The 20,567-nt window shown below is 39.4% G+C and overlaps 1 protein-coding gene across 5 annotated transcripts; it reads left to right on the top strand.

Annotated features, from left to right (window-relative positions):
* LOC109227082 (jmjC domain-containing protein 7) lies at positions 1-13,702 on the top strand. Of its 5 annotated transcripts, none has more exons than XR_002068220.1 (4): positions 1-706; positions 1,725-1,900; positions 7,836-9,756; positions 9,853-10,443. XR_002068220.1 is itself a non-coding variant. In XM_019392085.1 (4 exons), exons 1-4 carry the CDS (start codon positions 47-49, stop codon positions 12,839-12,841), a joined length of 1,119 nt encoding a protein of 372 aa, XP_019247630.1. In that variant the 5' UTR covers positions 1-46; the 3' UTR covers positions 12,842-13,702. The 5 variants fall into 5 exon arrangements, 3 of the variants coding, with proteins under 3 accessions (XP_019247630.1, XP_019247631.1, XP_019247632.1); XR_002068221.1 differs by lacking the exons at positions 7,836-9,756; positions 9,853-10,443 and adding exons at positions 2,450-3,064; positions 6,139-7,484; XM_019392085.1 differs by lacking the exons at positions 7,836-9,756; positions 9,853-10,443 and adding exons at positions 12,425-12,495; positions 12,630-13,702.

The raw sequence follows: 20,567 nt of genomic DNA on the forward strand, positions 1-20,567 counted from the left end.
AGCAATATAGCAGACATTTCACATTGGTGAGGGTTTAAGCACAGCCATGAAAGAACCCATCGAAAACCTCTGGCAAGAAGTTCGAGATCTAAGCCTAGGCTCCAGCACCCATATCGACCAACTCTCTTCCCCACCCACCCCCCTCCAATTCCTCCGCGACTACGTCTCCCCCAACAAACCCTGCCTCATTTCCAACGCCATAAACCACTGGCCAGCCACCACTCTCTGGCATTCCACCCCTTATCTCCTCAATACTCTCTCTTATTCCTCCGTTTCCCTTCATCTCACCCCTACAGGCAAAGCTGATGCACTTACCCCACACCCCACTACTTCCACTACTTGCTTCGCCTCTGCTGAAGTTCAACGTATCCCTTTTCCTGATGCTTTGACGCGGGTCTTAGAATCGGACCCGAATTGTGTGGGTTATCTGCAGCAGCAAAATGATTGTTTTCGTAGTGAGTATGGGCCTTTGAGTCACGATTGTGATCCGGATTTTACTTGGGCTTCTGAGGCTCTTGGGTGTTTGCCTGAAGCTGTGAACCTTTGGATTGGCAATGATTTGTCTGAAACTTCATTTCATAAGGATCATTATGAGAACATATATGCTGTTGTTTCTGGGGAGAAGCATTTTTTGCTTCTTCCTCCTACTGATGTTCACAGGATGTATATTTGTCCGTATCCTGCTGCCAATTACCGCTACTCCCAGGTTCCATATATTCTTTAATGTGCTCGTAAGTTATGTGCTTGATGTTTGGTTCAGTTTTTATGTGTGAAATTCTAGGAAATGAGTGCGTTCAGTGGCAAGTTAGGAATTTAATTAAGGATGTTCAAAATTATTGATCTATATATGCGGCATAATTTTCTACATACATGGTATAATTTCTAGACAAATGGTGTATATGTGTTGATGGGTTTCCGAAGAATTAGCAATTTGTTCAACATTCTTTTCTTTCTTGTATTAATTTCTTATAAATATGTTGGGTTTTTATATATGAATTAGATGTTTGTTCCGATTATAGCACTTTGTGATGTATATGTGTTGATGGTTCGGCATGGAAGTTCAATTTGGTGGTCATTAATTTTGGAGAACGAAACAGTATAGTGTCCTGTCCTTTAACGTATTCATATGTTATGTAGTTGAAGTGAAGTTTTGGTGGATTTTTATATGTGAATTGTAAGATAGTATGACTTTCTAGCCCTTTATGATGTATATGTGTTGATGGGTTGCAATGAAAAATTATAAAGTTGAAGAACTTTTTCCAAATATAGAAAGTTCTCAAAATCTTTTTTTTTGGGGGGGGGGGGGGGGTGGTGGACCTAAAAAAAGAGTATCATATAAAAAGGCACAGAAGAAATGTGTGGTATATGTATATTGAGTTATAACAAGTAGCTTAGAAGATCAAGTGGCTTAAAGCAATCCTAATTGTGACCTTTATTCATTCTTGGAAATAGAAGAAAACTTACCCCGTTACTCATAAATTAGCAATGTTATGGCGGTGTTATAGCAGTATCCCAATGTTCAGGTACCCGTTTTTCTTTCATGTATTATGTACTTGTAGTTTTATTGGGTTTTCTATATGAGTTGTAGGAGTCATTTGTAGTGTTTTGTGATGTATATGTTGATGAGCTGCAATGGTTATAATTTGTTTCAGGAAACTTGAATTTCAGTACAATGTACTGTTCTACTGTGCTGATATGTGTTCTGCTGCTTTCTGGTATTATAGGATACCGGGGAATTCTCTTTGGAACTGGAGGAACCAGTGAGGTATGTGCCATGGTGCAGTGTTAATCCATACCCTTCACCTGAGTTGAAGGAGAAGAAAAAGGCCAAGTTTCCCTTATATTTTGATGGACCAAGACCATTTGAAGTTACAGTCAAGGCGGGCGAGATTCTTTACTTGTAAGCTTCAGGAGTATCATTTACATTTTTTTCTCATTTAGTCTCAATGTTCCCCTCGCCAACACTAGGTCCAATCATTGATCTCTTGATTGCATTTTACATAGTTGGTAACCTTGATGTTTCTCAATGTAGCTTGAGCATTTGCCTCACTTTTCATCCCCCAGTCCAGAGAAAGAAAAAAAGTTTAGTGAGTTATTGCACGTTATCTTTGCAATGCAAGGAAAAATCTAATGAAATAATTTCATTGCAAAAAAAGTAATGTCATATTTTTTTATTGTTTTTGTCATAAATTTTGATAGGAAGGTGTGGAGGTCGAGCATTAGGGTTGTAGGTTAGGAGGTAGTTGAGTCCGGGGGTGAAGCTAGTTTGATAGGGTTTGTCTTGGACTGATAGTGGTTAATGCTGTGTTCACACTATCCTTCCATTTTTCATAGCATCGAGCCTTATTTTCTGGTTTTGTTATTGCATTTCAACTATGTTCTAGTTTTATGATGCTGTTATTATTTCTTTGGTTTCTGTTTGATGGTACTGATATGTTGTCCCTTCCAGTGTTGTGAAGAGCATGAAGCGAGGAAAAGCGATAAGCCCCTTTTCGCTTAAAGCGAGAAGCGAAAGCACTCGGTTTTTTGAAGTGAAGCGGAATTTTAAAAAAAATTAAAAATAAATACTGCATAGACAACACATGTAACTGTAAGCAAATGTTCAATACTTCAATGTAAAAACTAAAGAGTATCATCAATTGAAGCACAAAATGAGCATCATATTCTTCTACAAGATTGTCAAATTCTTGTATTCCACTATCAGTATTATATTGCTCGTCATCTTCTTCTACTTCTTCTTCTTCATCAACTAGGGACAAAGTAGCTGCTTCTTTTCCCTTCCTCTGTGAGCTTGAAGTTGAAGTACTCCCCCACAAACCATAAATCCTCTCCCCAATTTCACGTGCCTCCGCAACATCACCCCAAGTGAAATTACAAGTTCCTCAAATACTTCTTCATCTGCATGATCTTTCAGGACTGTATGATCTTTCGGAACTCTAGTTAGCCATTCATTAGCATCATCGATGTTGTCCAAACTAATTGGATCAATTATATTGCGAGTGTTGTAACGACGCCTCAATGTTCATTGTACTTAATGAAGACTAGATCATTGAGACGCTTCAAGGTTAGTTTGTTCCTCTTTTTGGTATGAATTTGCAAATAATAAATCATTACTAAGATTAGGACAATTGAGATATAATTTAATTATCTCAATATACTAAATCTTTCTTCTTAGTTCTTACATGTTCAAACACGCTTCAACTCCTTTCACACCCGGATGAGCTACATGTTAGACTTGGATCTTTGATGGCAAACTTTTGTAATTTTGGAGTGGAATGGTTGTATTGCTTCCACCATTCAACTGAAGAAGTAGAATAAATATTCAAAACATAATATTTATAAAGAAATAACTTATTAACTATAAAGCAAGATATAAGCACTCGCTCACCTGAAGACTTCATCTTTCTTTGTCTAATAGCCATGTTTTTTCCAAAAAGTTGCTCAACATTCCTATAAGTACTAAATTGCTATGTTACTTTATCTTGCACGGATTCTTGTATCAACTTCTCAATACATTCAATGTCTTCATTCCACAATTCTTCATCTCCTATAATCCTCTCTTCATTGTCATAAAACAGTTCCGGGTTCAAAACAAGTCCAACTGCATGCAAAGGGCGATGAATTTATTATGTCCATCTTTTATCTATGATCTCAAAGACGCTTTTATATTTTTTTTAATCACTAAAATAGTCTCGAATAGCCTCCTTGCCCTATCCATTGCTTCGTAAAGGTAGCCATTGGTGGTCTTTGCTCCCCATCCACCAAACGAAGAACTTTAACTAAAGGACCACCAATCTTCAATGCATGAACCACATTATTCCAGAATGCAGTAGAAAGCATAACATCTGCAGATTCTCTCCCTCGATCTTCCCTTACATAAGCACTGTTAGTGTACTCATCTGAAACAAACAACTTCTTCAAATTGCTATTTTGCTCATACATCCTATGCAAAGTCAAGAAAGCGGTAGCAAATCTTGTCTTTGCAGGTTTCACCAAGCTTCTTTGTTTAGTGAATCTCTTCATCAAATTCAATAGCAAAGGCCTTTGAACAATATAGGAATGCACTCTAATTACCTGATTAAAGACTGAACTGAAGAGTCTTTCCTTCAAAATGTCACCGAAGATCAAATTAATGCAATGTGCTGCACACGGAGTCCAATAAATATGCGTGTACGCTACCGACATCAAATCACCAGCTTTAACATTTTCGCTGGCGTTGTCCGTAACAACTTAAACAACATTTTCTGCTCCAATAGAGTCTATTGTACTCTTGAACTAGGAGTACATTTTGGTTGAATCAGTAGAAGAGTTGCTTGCAACAACGGACTGAAGAAATAAGCTTCCTTAGGAGAATTCACCAGATATTGATGATCATTTTTCCATTTCTTGTCGTCTACTTATCCATCATAATGAAAAAACCAAACTAGTTCCATTCTGCTTTGTGCTCCTCCACGATTTTGCTAGTCTCTTCCACCTCTTTTTTTTTAGATATGGACCTCTAGTTTCATGATAAGTTGGAGGTTTTATTCCTGGACCATATTGGCCTACGACCTCAATAAAGTCTTCAAAAGTTAAAGCTTCTGCACGATGGGTCTGTGATGCTGGGCTCCTCTTCAATTGTGTCAACTATACTGACACTTTTGGAGACTTTATTGATGCTGTTAGTCAATATGGACCTGGAATAAAGCCTCCCACTTATCATAAAATCAGAGGTCCTTATCTAAATAAAGAAGTGGAGGAGACCAATAAAATTGTAGAGGAACATAAAGTTGTGTGGAACAAATATGGATGTTCCATTATGATGGATAAGTCGACCGCAAGAACTAGAAAAATGATTATTAATGTGTTGGTGAATTCTCCCAAGGGAAGTTTGTTTCTTAAGTCGATTGATGCTAGCGACGCGTCCACTGACCACATCAAGATGTTCACCTTGTTTCAGAACACCATTGAAAAGATTGTCCCAAGCAATGTTGTTCAAGTGGTCACTGATTATGCGAGTGGAAAATGTTAAAGCTGGTGGTATGGTGCGAGGAGCATACCCGAATGTCTATTGGACTCCATGTGCGGTTCATTGTATCAACTTAATGTTCGGGGACATTTTCATGGAAAAATCATTTTCTACAGCTTTTGGCCAGGGCGTTAGGATACATTCTTATATTGCTCAGCGGCCCTTGTTATTGAATATGATGAGAAGATTCACCAAGCAAAAAATTTTGGTGAAACCGGGCAAGACAAGGTTCGCCACTGCTTTCTTGACTTTGCATAATATCCACTTGCAAAAAGCCAATTTGAGAAAGTTGTTCATTTCAGAGGAATGGAACAAGAGTAAATTTGCAAAGGAAGCTGGGGGGGGGGGTGGGGGGGGGGAAGTAGCTGCACGCATTATTCTTTTTGGAATAATGTCCTTCATGCTCTTAAAATGGTGGCCCTTTGATTAGAGTACTCCGTTTGGTGGATGGGGAGCAAAAACCACCAATGGACTAACTCTATGAAGCTATGGATAGGGTCAAGGAGGTTATTCAAGCATCATTCGCTGATGAGCAGAAATATGCAAGGGTCTTTTAGATCATTGATTCAAGATGGACGGAGCAACTTCATCGACCTTTGCATGAAGCTGGACTTATTCTGAACCCGTCACTATTTTATGATCAGTATGAGAATAATTCACTGGCTAAAGAAGTGTGGAAGGGATTCAACGGGTGTGTTATTAAGTTGACCCAAGATGAAGAGTTGGAAGAAAAGATAGTAGATCGGTTTGCTATTTACAAGGCAGGTGAAGGACTTTTTAAGCTAGGACTGGCTATTAAACAAAGAAAGACGAAGTCGCCAGGTGATCAAGTGCTTCTATATTTTATATCTCTAACTTTTAATGTATTTTTTATACTTATTAACTCTTGAATATTTTTTTTTCACTTCTATATTTGAGTGGTGGGACCAATATGGTGCAGAGACTCTAGATTTTTAGACTTCCGCCATCAAAGTTCTAAGTTTAACTTGTAGTTCATCCGAATGTGAAAGGAACTGGAGAGTTTTTCAACATGTGAGAACTAAAAAGAATGATTTCGTGTTTTGAGATAAAGTAAACTATATCTCAATTGTCGTAACTCTTACTAATTAGTCGACGCATCTTGTTTGTAGATTCATACAAAGAAGAGGAATCGACTAACCTTGAAGCGCCTCCATAATCTAGTGTTCATAAAGTACAATAAAGCATTGAGACGTCGCTACAACCATCGCAATCTAATTGATCCAATTCTTTTAAACAATATTGATAAGGCTAATGAGTGGCTAACCGGAGTTCTTGAAAATTGTGAAGATGAAGAAGTATTTGAAGGCGACTCTAATTTCACTCGGGGTGATGTTGCGGAGGCTAGTGGAGTTGGGGAGAACCCTTATGGTTTAAGGGGAAATACTTCAAGTTCAAGCTCAAATAGGAAGGGAAAAAGTGTGGCTACTACAAGTCGATCCCTAATTGATGAAGAATAAGTAGAGTAGAAGAATAAGATGTTGATTCTAGTAATTTAGTGGTTTTGATTTTGCTTGTCATATGGTTTATGGAGGATTTTGTGGTGCCTACTTTCAAGTTTTTTAATTGAACTTTTTGATTATTTATATTTTCTCTTTGCAAGGTTTACATTATGTTTTTTAAGAATTGCGCCTCACTTCAATGAAGCGTGCACTTCGCTTTCGAAGCGAGGCGAGCCCCTGTCGCTTTTTTGCGCTTCTTGCTCTTAAAAATACTGGTCTTACCAGTAGATCCACAACTTGAAGACATTGTTTGTATCTTTCCCCGCCTTTGTGATTTTAATGGAAGCGACGAACCATCGTCACCTTCTTCTATTTCATCATCGTCATCATCAAAGATTATGCAGTTGTTCTTGTTCATGATGTATTTGAGTGTTTAACTCTTTCTTTTTTGTATGCTTTCATTTCTTCCTTCACATGCGGCGGAACTTTAGGACAAGAGGCGACATTTGGATCACTACTAATTAGATGAAATTTTTTACGATAGATTCCCCTATTCGAAATCTTGTCATAAAAAAGACATCTAATTGCCATTTTGTTGGTCTCGCTCAGTGTTTAGAAAAGCGGTCGCTTCGTTGCTTTAAGCGCGAAGCGACGCGACGCGACCCAGTGTCGCTTCTAGCTGCCTGAGGCGACTCGATCTTTGGAAGCGCATGCTTCAATGGAAAAATCGATGAAGCGATGAAGTGAGGAAAGCGATGAAGCGATCGCTTCTGTATAAAAAGCGCAGAAAAAAAAAATCATTGGGTCTGTTTTTCTATTATACAAAACAGACCCTAAATCGACAAAAAAGACCCACTCCCCTTCGACAAACAGCTTCTTCGACAAAACAGAGGTCTCAAAACAAAACATAGGGTTCCATCGACAACCTTTCTCTCTCGTTCGAGCTCGACCCCTTCTCCCTTCTCGCTCGCGGCTCGACCAGTCCAGGACGCAGGTAATTTCTTTCTTCTTCTTTCTTTCTCCGGTCCAGAATCGAGTAAGTATCCTTTTTTCTTTCTTTCTTTTTCATTCTCATTTTAGTGTATATTTCAGCGTATAAAATTAATTATTATATGTATTTCATTTTATTATTATATCTCAGCATATAAAGTTAATTATATATATGTTATATTTTCAGTTTATTTGATTAATTTTATATGTATTTCTGTTTCATTTTAGAGAATTCATATATATATATATATATATATATATTGTTATATTTTAGTTTATTTGATTTTTTAGGTGTATTTCAGTTTATAAAATTAATTATTATATATATTATATGTATTTCTGTTTATTTGATTATGTATTTTCTTATATCTTAATAGGGATTTCAAAATGTCTCAAAGTTCGAAAGAGAAAGACCCGACTTGGCAATATGGCGATAGAGTTAATGAGAAGAATACAAATGTTGTATGCAAGTTTTGTAACAAGACGACAGCGGGTGGAATTTATCGCTTTAAATACCATCTTATTGGTGGCGATAGAAACGTAACAAGTTGTCCGAAATGCCCACCGGAGGTGAGGGAATAAATAAAGAATTTTGTTGAGAAGAAGAAGGAACAAAAAAATCAAACGAGTCATCAACCAATGGTGACCAATCTTGATGATGATGATGATGATGATATTGAAGAATTGTTACTTCCAACAAAACGGGGAAGAGATGCAATCTCTTCAAGCCATGGATCATCGACTAAAGGTCCTATAGATTGCTATTTCCCAAAGAAGTCGGAAGCAAAGAGCGGTGGAAAAGATGTACAAAAAATTGCTAAAGACATTTTGAGGGATGGTGCAATTAGAGCTTTTGCACGATGAGTCTATGATGCTGGGCTCCCCTTCAATTGTGTCAACTGTGACACTTTTGGAGACTTTATTGAGGCCGTTGGTCAATATGGACCTGGAATGAAGCCTCCCACTTATCATGAAATTAGGGGTCCTTATCCAAAACAAGGAAGTGGAGGAGACTAATAAAATTGTTGAGGAGCATAAAGTTGTGTGGAACAAGTATGGCTGCTCCATCATGACGGATAACTCGACGGCAAGAACTGAAAAAATGATTATTAATGTGTTGGTGAATTCTTCCAGGGGAAGTTTGTTTCTCGAGTCCATTGATGCTAGCGACTCATCCACTGACCACATCAAAATGTTCACCTTGTTTCAGAACACCATTGAAAAGATTGGCCCAAGCAAAGTTGTTCAAGTAGTCACTGATAATGCAAGTTAAAATGTGAAAGCGAGTGGCATGATTGAAGGAGCGTACAAGAATGTCTATTGGACTCCATGTGCGGCTCATTGTATCAACTTAATGTTCGGGGACATTTTCAAGGAAAAACTCTTCTCTACAGTTTTTGGCCAGGGCGCTAAGGTACATTCTTATATTTCTTAGCGGCCCTTGTTATTGAATATGATGAGAAGATTCACCATGCAAAAAAATTTGGTGAAACCGGGCAAGACAAGGTTCGCCACTGCTTTCTTGACTTTGCATAGTATTCACTTGCAAAAAGCCAATTTGAGAAAGTTGTTCACTTCAGAGGAATGGAGCAAGAGTAAATTTGCAAAGGAAAGTGCGGGGAAAGATGTTGCACGCATTATTCTTTCTTATTCTTTTTGGAATAATGTCCTTCATGCTCTTAAAATTGCTGGCCCTTTGGTTAAAGTACTCTGTTTGGTGGATGGGGAGCAAAAACCACCAATATGCTACCTCTATCAAACTATGGATAGGGCCAAGGAGGCTATTCAAGCATCATTCACTGATGAGCAGAAATATGCAAAGGTCTTTCAGATCATTGATGCAAGATGGAATGAGCGACTTCATAGACCTTTGCATGCAGCTGGACTTATTCTGAACCCGCCACTCTTTTATGATCAGCAATAATTCATTGGCTAAAGAAGTGTGAACAGGATTCCATCAGGTTGTTATCAAGTTGACCCCAGATGAAGACTTGCAAAAAAATATAGTAGATCAACTTGCTATTTACAGGCAGCTGAAGGACTTTTTAAGCTCCGACTTGCTATTAAACAAAGAAAGACGAAGTCGCCAAGTGACCAAGTGTTTCTGTATTTTATAGCTCTAACTTTAATGTATTTTTTATACTTATTAACTCTTGAACATTTTTTCTGACTTCTATAGTTGAGTGGTGGGACCAATATGGTGTAGAGACTCCGGATTTACAGACTTTCGCCATCAAAGTTCTAAGTTTAACTTGTAGCTCATCCGGATGTGAAAGGAACTGGAGTGTTTTTGAACACGTGAGAAATAAAAAGAATTATTTCGTGTTTTGAGATAAAGTAAATTATATCTCAATTTCCAACTCCTACTAATTAGTTGACACATCTTGTTTGCAGATTCATACAAAGAAGAGGAATCGACTAACCTTGAAGCGCCTCCATAACCTAGTGTTCATAAAATACAATAGAGCATTGAGGTGTCGCTACAACCACCGCAATATAATTGATCCAATTCTTTTGGACAATATTGATGAGGCTAATGAGTGGCTGACCGGAGTCCTCGAAAATTGTGAAGATGAAAAAGTATTTGAAGGCGACTCTGATTTCACTTGGGGTGATGTTGCGGTTGGTAGTGGAGTTGGGGAGAATCCTTATGGTTTAAGGAGGAATACTTCAAGTTCAAGCTCGATTAGGAAGGGAAAAGTGTGGCTACTACAAGTCGATCCTATCCCTAATTGATGAAGATGAAAGTGGTCATGAAGAGGAGGGGAAGAAGATGGCGAGCAATATGAAGATAATAGAAGAATTCAAGATTTTGACAATCTTGAAGAAGAACAAGAAGAGTAGAAGAATAAGATGTTGATTCTAGTAATTTAGTAGCTTTGATTTTGCTTGTCCTATGGTTTGTGGAGGATTTGGTGGTACCTAGTACCTACTTTTAAGTTTTTAAATTGAAGTTTTTGATTATTTATAATTTTATATTGTGTCTTTGCAAGGTTTACTTTATGTTTTTTAAGAATTGCGCTTCACTTTAATAAAATGTGCACTTCGCTTTTGAAGCGAGGCGAACCCTTGTCGCTGTTTTGCGCTTCTCGCTCTTAAAAACACTGGTCTCGCTAAGTCTTACAGAATAAGCCCAAGCCTGGTCTTTCCTATCTTCTTTTGGTGCCATAAAAAAACAACTGAATAACACATAAAAAAAGGCAATAAGAACTAAGAATAAATGATATGAAAAAAATGGTAATAAGTATACCAAAAAAAATGGCAGTAAGCCAGTAACTGGAACGAAAAAAATTGGGCAGCATTTCGCTGCAATTTAAGAGTGAAACAATGAAAGAAAAAGAAGAAGAAGAGAATGAGAAAAAGAAGAACTGTAGGGAAAAAAAAATTTAGCCAGCATTTCGCTGCTATTTTGAGACTGAAACAGGGAAAGAAAAAGAAGAAAAAGAAGAGGAGGAGGAGGAGGAGGAGGAGGAGGTCACGTACCTGCTTGAACATGAACTTGAAGTTGAAAAGTGCAGAAAATGGGAACCTTAGTCGCCTGTTGTTCTCTGCTGCTCGATGGTCTTTTAGAAAAAGAGAGCCCTTTTAATTTAATAACGTTGGCAGCCGTTTATACGTAGAAGGGCTCGCTTTTATCGCTTTTTTCGCTTTTACGCTTTTTTTTTTTGGAGAAGCGCCCGCATTATATAACCTGCTACGCTTCACATCAGAGATGCGCCCGATGGTCCGCTTTGCTTCGCGCTGGAGCGAGCGCTTTTCACAACACTGGTCCCTTCTCTTCTCGTCTTTTCCGTCTTCTTGAGCCAAGGGTCTTTCAGAAACAGCCTCTCTACTCCATCGGGGTTGGGGTAAGGTCTGCATACACACTACCCTCCCCAGACCCCACTTGTGGGATTTCACTGGGTCGTTGTCGTTGTTTGTTGTTGTCTTAAGCTTTGGCTTTTTGAGAATTTCCTCAAATTTTGCAAATTTTTGGTTTTGTCAACAAATTTATTTCTTATTCTAGTGTATTATTTTAAGAATTTTGAATTTCGTTTTTAACTGCCCCTAAGTTCTTACTAGATAATTTGGGCTGGAATTCCAAAACTCAAACAATTAATTGATCTTACTTTATTCTCACTGCAATGAATAAACCCGATTAGCAAAATGGGATGGAGACAGTGCAATGTCTAGCTGAAGCTTGTACTGGCCAAGGAGAGATAGGTAGCAAGGACAAACTCTATGAATTGCTTGTGGACCTTTTTCATTATTCTCCCTGACAGCTCGAATGCCATTCCACTTTCCACAAATTAAGAATCTAAATTCTTATCTATACTCCATTAAAGTCAGCCCTTCCCCGGACCCCGCGCATAGCGGGAGCTTAGTGCACCGGGCTGCCCTTTTTTTTACTCCATAAAAGTCAGCAAAAAATGTGCTTTCCATCGAATAACGGGAGTCATCTCCTTTTTATATTCATCTTTGTTTGGACGATTACCATTCCTTTTATTAGTCATGCTTGTATAATTTCCTGTGATGCAATATTTATCCTCTCTTCCTGGCATCAAGCAGGAGAAAGAATGTAAGAGTCTACACTTTCCTTGGTGGAAAGAAATCTGCTATGCAGTTGAAATATTGAAATTGGAAATTGACTTGAGTATTTTTCTAGTGTACGTATTTAGCATGTTTCATCGTGTTCTGGATGGCTAAGGCTGTTCATAATTCTGTAAAAACCAAATGAGATGAACCGAAATTTCAGTTTGGTTCTGGTAATTTGGTAATCCGGTTCAGTTCTTGATTTGCAGCTGAAAAATTCGGTAATTTGGTAACAAACCGAGAAAACCTGCCCAATACCTGCTCTACTATTTGTGTGGAAAAAATATTTTTGGGGCTTCTTAAAAAGTTCCATGCATTACTTGATGCCGCATGGGTGGTAGCTTTACGTAGTGGTGTGAATTAACCATATTTCTCTTTTACACAAATTATGCAGGCCAAGCATGTGGTTTCACCATGTTAGACAGAGCCCAGACAGTAGAGGACTCACCATTGCTGTAAACTACTGTAAGAATCTTAAATACCAGCCTATTTAACAAAAGCTGAAAGGAAGAAAAACGGACAGAAAAAGAAAGCCTTTTCTCATCCTTGTTCTTTCCTTTCCAAGGGTAATGGTAACTAAACTGCTGTTTGTCGGACAGGGTATGACATGCGATTTGATATCAAATATGCTTACTTCAACTTCTTGCAATCACTGCCTCATTCCATGCTGTGCAATGCTGCATCATCTGGAAATTTACTTGTGGAGTCACAACGCCATTCATCTATGGGAAACTCTGGAGAGGAATCCAGCATCACTGCTTCAGCCAGTGATGGCTTATTACATGATTCTAATGACGCTGCAGAAAAGTAAGCATCGCATGCTGTCAGAAGCCCTATGGTGAGAAGCAAGGAAATTTCTAGTTCTTTGAGATCCGATACTGCAAGCATCCTTTTGTTTCCGCTTGTTGAGTGTTTTCAACATGAGATGGGAGAAGCTCCAATGAGCTTTTCACTTCATGATTTGCCCCGGGTTTGCATCTCTGGTTTAGTCAGCTAGGGAGATTCTTCAATGTGCCATTTAATATCCAGAGCAACAGTGTCGGTGATGGAGGTTCAGGTGCCATGTTCTTCAGAGATTTGCCAGTGTATTTATATGCTCCACCTTCTCCTGTTCTGTGTCATCCTTTCACTTAATGCTTCCGTAATCTGCTATTGAAGCTTTGCTTGCATGTTCCGCTTATCAGTAAGGGAAGGTCAACCTGATCCGATTAAAGGAAGCCATCTTCTTGAAAAGGCATGCACTTTATAGGATTTCTTCTTTCAAGCCTTGGCAATCATCAGTTATCGGGTAGAGTGGCATTAAGATGGTTCCTCAAGAGACAAAAGCCACAGCTCATGGTTGTTGCCATAAATTGGAGGAGAGTACTATTTTGCGTTTATAACAAAAGTGCACGAATCACATTCCGATATTAGACTATCTATTGCTTGCTTCTTTACTGATTCTCTGGTATAAATGTGCCTTTGGATTGTGTTAATGGAACATTTGTTTCTCGGAGAAGGAAAGTTGGATAAATCCAGAGCTGGAATACTTGTTAAGACTTTTGTGTGGGTTGTGGCCAGGCGAGAAACTTGGTGTTGAAATGTGGCATAATTCATCATTTTACACCTTTCACTCATGGTCTGCCGAACTGCTTATTATCCTTCAAATTAATTTTAGCTTCAAAACCATACATGTTTTCTTCAATTGAAGTTTTTCATGACTCATGAGGTTACAATTTGTCCAATTCTTCCCACTGCTAAAATGGGAGATGGGAGGATTTGTTTGCTGAATAGCTGTGTTTTGTACATATGCAGTATAGATATACGACTCCATAATTCATCATATAATATTGCTGAAAATTGTCTTGTTCAAAGTGATTGCATATCTCCTCATCATAAACTTGCATTACTCTCTATATACGCACGCATTTCTTATATATTCTACTTCCGAGATTCAAGAACACTTGAAGAAAGCAAAGCAATAATAAAATTTATTATCCAACTTTATTTTAAACAATAGAAAATATATGAACATCCACATAAGGTAATAAAAGAGCTTAGTTATGGATTTAATGTACAGGAGATTCGTAGGAAGTTTGATATACATACAAAACGGAAGTAAAGATTCGTCCAACCAAATTGCTTGCTTTATATTTGACGACTCTTGAGTATGGATTTGTTTGTTTTGGTCATGAAAGATTAATATTATATAATAAAACTTGCGTACATAGCAGGAGCGTTTTTAGGGTGGCTGATCTTCAACAGAATACAAAAAAGCATTGCCACCCCTTGGGGGATCTAAGTGTGAATCCAGTCCCAAATGGCTAGATTGGGTACAAAAAGATACAGTAGAGTTTAACAAAAAAGAGTTGTGTTCATCTAGATGGCCTAATGTAGTTGGATTAAGTAGACGCCGATAGGTTGAGCCTTGCTTGTCAGTGAGAAGTATCTTCAACACAAAAACTGGAGCGTCGTAAAAAACGAGCGTTAACGGGCCACATTATTCCATAAGCCCATGCTTTGCCATAGCATCCGCCACTTGGTTTTGCTCCCGATATGTATGAGTAATCCAATTGGTGGAGAATGGATCTGCAATCATTAAGAATATGTGAGTATAATAAGTTACCTACCTTTAGTAAATGTATTACCTCTTTCGCATCAACAGATACTTCCAAGGGTGTAAGGTTGCGCTCGTGCGCTAAACGAAGTCTCTGTAAAAGACCCATTAGCTCCATATGTAAACTAGTTGTGTGCGTAGTACTACCAGAGTATCCAACAATCCAATTGCCATTTGAATCACGAATGACTCCCCCATAGCCTGCTGAGCCAGTTGTAGGGCATGCAGCACCATCCGAATTGGGTTTATAGCTATTTGGATTGGGGGGGGTGCCCATTTAATATATGTAGGTGTTAAGGCAGGTCTACTGCTTGGAGGTAGGGCACAATGGAGATATTCCATAGCTTTGTTGATTATACAAGGAATACTGATAGGTCTTTGTGTGGCTTCAAACGTGTTATGGTTTCGAATATTCCAGATATGCCACAAAGAGAATGGTATAAAAATGGCAGAGGGGAGTTGATGGGGGTACTGAGTATGACTTTGGTGAATGAGTTCCTTAAGGTATGTCGGGGGGGGGGTGCAGTAACAGCTGGGAGTATATGAGCTCCTTGATGAAGACCAAATGAATTCCAAAAGGATACAGCAGGAGCACAAGCAAAGAAGATATGGTGGATCATTTCGACTTCTTTATGACAAGTTTTACAGATAGAAGACGGAAGTAATTTTAGACGAGCAAGGTAGGAGGCAATAGGCAAACGTCTGTGACAAAATAGCCAAATAAAGTGAATTATCTTAGGAGGTAATTTTAGTTTCCAAATCCAGTGATAAAGACGAGTAGTAGTGCTATTTATGGATGCATAGCTAGATTTGACTGAGAAAAGGCCAGTATTGGTAAGGCCCCAAATTATACGATCATAAGAATATAGGTTTGTAGGAAAGTAGGTGCTATGTATATGTCGAGATACTACTGTAGGCAGGCGGAAAGATAATGAAGAAAAGTCCCAAGAAGAACGTGTACGATAGGAAGCTATAGTAGCAGTAGCTTCGGTTCTGTCAAAGGTTATCGTAGTGTGAGGTTTGCTTGGAGCCAAGGTTCACTCCAAAAAAGAATATGGGAGCCATATGCAGGCTGCTATTTGATACCCCATTGGTAGTGTTGCCATCCATTTCTGATGAACCTCCAGATTCTAGAAGGTTTAGCAACAGGTTTTCGAGGATTGGCATACTTAGTGAGAAGGAGAGAGGCCCAGAGGGAATTGGGAGAGTTAAAAAGTCTCCAGGCCACACTGGCTTGGAGTGCACAATTCTTAATAGAAAGGTTTTGTATGCCCAGTCCCCCTTCATCCTTAGAGGTGGTAATAGTATCCCATTTGAGTAAATGAAGTTTTTTATGATTGATAGTTGAACCCCACAGGAAGTTGCGTTCGTACTGCTCCATTCTACGGGTAACACTTGAAGGAAGGGTGAGTAATTGCATTACATGATTAGGTAGGGTATTAAGTGTTGATTTTATGAGGGTTGTCCTACCCGCCTTGGTTATAAAGGCCGTTTTCCATCCTGCAAGGCGCACTTTAAAATTATCTAGGATAAATTGGTAATCACGCGTAGTAGGGCGCTTCAAGAAGATAGAAAAACCCAAATATTTTCCAAAAGACGTGCCTTCCGTCATATTGAATGAAGAGAGAACATACTGCCTATCCCCGTGTGAGCAGTTTTTGGAAAAAGATATTCTGGACTTTTCGAAGTTTAGTTTTTGGCCTGAAAAGGCGGTGAACGTATTGAGGTGATCAATGATAGTATGGCAAGATTTGCGAGAGATTTGAGCAGCAAGGATGATATCATCGGCAAAAAAGATGTGCGAAATTTGAGGACTAAGGTGAAGATTTGGATGGGTTCCCATGAGTTGTAATCTACAGCTACATTTATACTTCTAGAAAACATCTCTAAGCAAAGGAAGAATAAGTAAGGGGATAAAGGATCACCTTGTCGTATTCCTCTTGTGGGGGAAAAATAGGTGGTAGGGGATCCATTAATGAGTATGGAGACAGTGGAAGAAGTAACACACGACATAATAAGCTTGATTAAGGGTTGAGGGAAAGTGAAAAAGTTTAGAGCTTTATAGATGAAGGACCATTCAGTACGGTCAAATGCTTTTTCCAGATCAAGTTTGAGTTACATAAGCCCTTTCTTTCCCTTGGTTCTCTTAAAGTGATCGAGGAGTTCTTGTACTATAATAGCATTGTCCGCTGCACGACGGTTTCGAAGAAAACTAGATTGGGTAGGTCCTACTAATTGTTGAAGGAAAGGCTTAATGCGGGCAACGATAATTTTTGTAATAATCTTATAGGTAGTGTTACATAAGCTAATGGGTCTAAAGTGGTTAAGAGAATTTGCAGTTTGGTTTTTTTTGGAATGAGGCAGATATAGGTAGTGTTAATTCCTGGAGGAATCTCGTACGTGGTAAAAACTTGGTTGCAAAATTTAAGTACAGAGGTATTAATTTCAGTCCAGTATTGTTGGTAAAAATATGGGTGAAGCCCATCTGGACCTGGTGATTTAAAAGGTTTGAAGGAGTTAATGGCTTGTATCACTTCTGTATGCAGAAGTGGTCGAACAAGGTGCTGGGAATCCATAGGGGATAAGGTGCGGTGAGAGTTAGTGAATAAGAGGGGTGTGGAATGGTCATGTTCAGTAGTGAATAGATTTTCAAAATGACAGTAGATTAAGTCTCTAATGACATCAGTCTCATAGGTCCAATTCCCAGTTGTGTCGCGCAAAACAGTGATACGATTGCGCTTACGACGTTGCAGAGTGGTAAGGTGGAAGAACCTGGTGTTGGCATCCCCATCGTTTAACCAACGGATACGAGACTTTTGTTTCAAAAAATCCTCTTCTAATTTTAATATATTATTAAAGTCGCAAACCAATTCATCCTCCAGATTGCGAAGAAAATTGCTGGTAGGATAGTGTGGAGACTTTTGGAGACCACTTAACCTAGCAAGTAAAATACATTTTTTTTCAAAGATGTTGCCAAAGGTATTTTTGTTCCATTCATGCACTTCAGTTTGGAAATTTGTTATGGCAGAAAGAAGAGAATCATTATTATCATGCCAAACATGCGAGACCAGGTGACGGAATCCTGGGTGAGATGTCCAAATAGATTCAAAGCGGAAAGGTTTATTCGTAATTGGAGTAGGCGGAGTAAGGGTAAGTAGTAATGGGCAATGATCAGAGTGTGTACGAGGTAGATGGCGAACAAGAGCATTTGGAAATAAATTAATCCATCCATAATTAGCTACTATCCGGTCTAAACGTTCTAAAATAGTGGGGCAGCATTTCTCCTATTATTGGACCAAGTGAATCGGCTACCTTTGAAACCAAGGTCAACTAAGTTAAAATAATTAAGGCAATTTAAAAAATGATCAACACGATTATTATTTAAATGACGGCCACCAAATTTTTCAGAAGCACGTGTAACTTCATTAAAATCGCCCCCATCAACCAAGGACCACTATAGTGGTCCGAGATGCACTGTAGATTTTGCCTAAGAATCTGTCTGTTGGCTAAAGTAGGGCTTGCATAAATTGAGGAAAATAAGAATTTTCGAGTTAGAGATAATACCTCCACCATGCAGTGAACCTCTTGATTAGTAATAGCTACCTCCTCTACAAGCAGGAGGTTTTCATCCGAAAGGACGGCAATGCCACCAGAGTGCCCGTCAGCTGCTACAGAAGCCATACTAGTAAAAGTAAAGTCATCACGTAAAGGTTGGTGATCCATTAGGTGAGTTTCCAATAGGACAACCAACGCAGGGTGGTGATAGTCCAACAGGGAGCGGAAGTTTCGACGAAAGTCTGGCGATCGAGCACCCCTACAGTTCCATATAATGAATTGCATATTAAGATTATTGGAGGGTAGGGGGGTGACACTGGAACCTGAAGGTTCGTTGAAGGAGTTGCCACAGTCCTGCTCCGATGGGCGCAGGGTGGGTATGAGAACTATCGCGAACTTGCCTACGTCGGGGTTGACAGTTGGACGAAGTTTGATGAGACATTTTTTGAGATTTGGTGGACATTGGAGATACAATTTTTTTTTGATACTGCTCCTTGAGGATGAAGAGCTGAAGTCCATCGAGATCGATAAATTCTGTGCGAGTTTCCCTCAGTTTGGCTGCTAGAGCCGATATTTCTTGTTGGGACATGGCTTCTTGTGCTATTGGAGTGTGGTGGGGAGGGTGTAGGTCCAATGGGCTGGTGGAGGACGGTGGAAGTGTGAGGAGTGGGGGGGGGGAGTCTGCATGGGGGGAGATGGAGTGATGTGTTGGTATATCCATGGAACATGACGGTTCTCTGGGGAGAGAGTCGGGTAGAAAGGCATCTCCCATGTGTGAGGGTATTGGGAGGGATGGAACATCAGAGGTTGGTGCGTAAAAGATTGGTACTGAGCATAAGTTTCCCAACCCAGCCTCATCCCCTCCGTCACGATTTGAGCAATATCCATGGGGTTTTGTATCATGATAAGGACTTCCTGGTTGTTTATCTCCAGCACAAAGGTTAGTGCATGGCCTAGAAGCCCCATCTCTAGCCAGGACTGTGCTGGTGCAAGTGGTTGGGGGATTGATGTAACGACCCGACCGGTCATTTTGAGCTCTAGCGCGTCGTTCAGCAGTTTGAGGCCATGAGCAGCTTCATTTCAGGTATTGTGACTTGTTCGCAGGGTCGGAATTTAAATTCAGGAAGATCGGAGTTAAATTTAAATGAAAATTCTCATTTGAGAAGCTTAAAGTTGAAAGAATGAACTAGGATTGGATTTTTGAGTAAACGACCTCGGCATCAGGATCTGAAGGTTCCAGTAGGTTCGTATGATGATTTCGGACTTGGGCGTATGCCCGGTTCAGGTTTTGGATAACCCGGGAGCGTTTTGGCGCCTATTGAGGAAGTTAGCATTTTAGAAGAAATTTCATAAGTTTGGCTTGAAGAGCATTTCAGTGTTATCGATGTCCGTTTGGGATTCCGAGACTGTGAATAGCTCCGTATGGTGATAGTTGGGGGCGCGATCGGAAGTGAATTCGGAGGTCCGTAGGTCATTTTGGAGCCATTTGGCTAAAGATAGAAATTTGAAGGTTTTTGAGAAGTTTGACCGGAGGTTGACTTTTTGATATCGGGGTCGGAATCCGATTCCGGAAGTTGGAGTAGGTCCGTAATGTCAAATGTGACTTGTGTACAAAATTTGAGGTCAACCGGACGTGATTTGATAGGTTTCGGCATCGGATGTGAAAGTTAGAAATTTCAAAGTTCATAAAGATGAATTTTGGCGGGATTCGTGATTTCGATGTTGCTTGATGTGATTTGAAGCCTCGACTAAGTCCATGATATGTCTCCAGACTTGTTGGCACGTTCGAACGGGGTCCCGAGGGGCTCGGGTGAGTTTCGGGGTGGTTTCGGACCATTTTTAGGCCATTTATAACTGCTAGTTTTTGGCTACAGCAGTGGTATATGCGATCGCGGGGAATTGGTCGCGATCGCGGTGAGTAAAATGTGAGACACGGGCCAGTGAATCGCGATCGTGGAAAGACTTTCACGATCGTGTAGAGTAAATATCCTGCTGCACTGACTCGACTTCGGAGGCTCATATCGCACAATCTATAAGGAATTTTGAGATGATGTAAAAACTAAAGTTGTAGCCTTTTGTGTCTAGTTTCTAGAAAAGTAAACCATTCATGATTTGGATTTGTGTACAAAAAGTTATGGCTGTTATACTACAGGGTGTCCGGGAAAATGATGAAGAAAGTTGTGTTACACATGGGCTGACTTTGACAGATTATATCTAGAAATATATAAGGAAATGGTAAATTACCAACACATGAAAGTTGTATATCTTTGAGTCTAATTTTCAAAATATTAAACCATTTTTCATTTAGAGTTGTGTGCAAAGAGTTATGACTATTCTACTAGAGGCTGTCCGGAAGGCTGGGAAATTGTTCTCCGCGATCGCGAAG

The sequence above is a fragment of the Nicotiana attenuata genome, chromosome 6 (genome assembly GCF_001879085.1).
Source record: "Nicotiana attenuata strain UT chromosome 6, NIATTr2, whole genome shotgun sequence".
Classification (NCBI taxonomy): domain Eukaryota; kingdom Viridiplantae; phylum Streptophyta; class Magnoliopsida; order Solanales; family Solanaceae; genus Nicotiana; species Nicotiana attenuata.

Coding starts and splice junctions, on each gene's coding strand:
- LOC109227082 (XM_019392085.1), top strand. CDS start 47: ATGAAAGAACCCATCGAAAACCTCTGGCAAGAAGTTCGAGATCTAAGC. Junction 707..1,724: donor CCAATTACCGCTACTCCCAG/GTTCCATATATT, acceptor CTGGTATTATAG/GATACCGGGGAATTCTCTTT. Junction 1,901..12,424: donor GCGGGCGAGATTCTTTACTT/GTAAGCTTCAGG, acceptor CAAATTATGCAG/GCCAAGCATGTGGTTTCACC.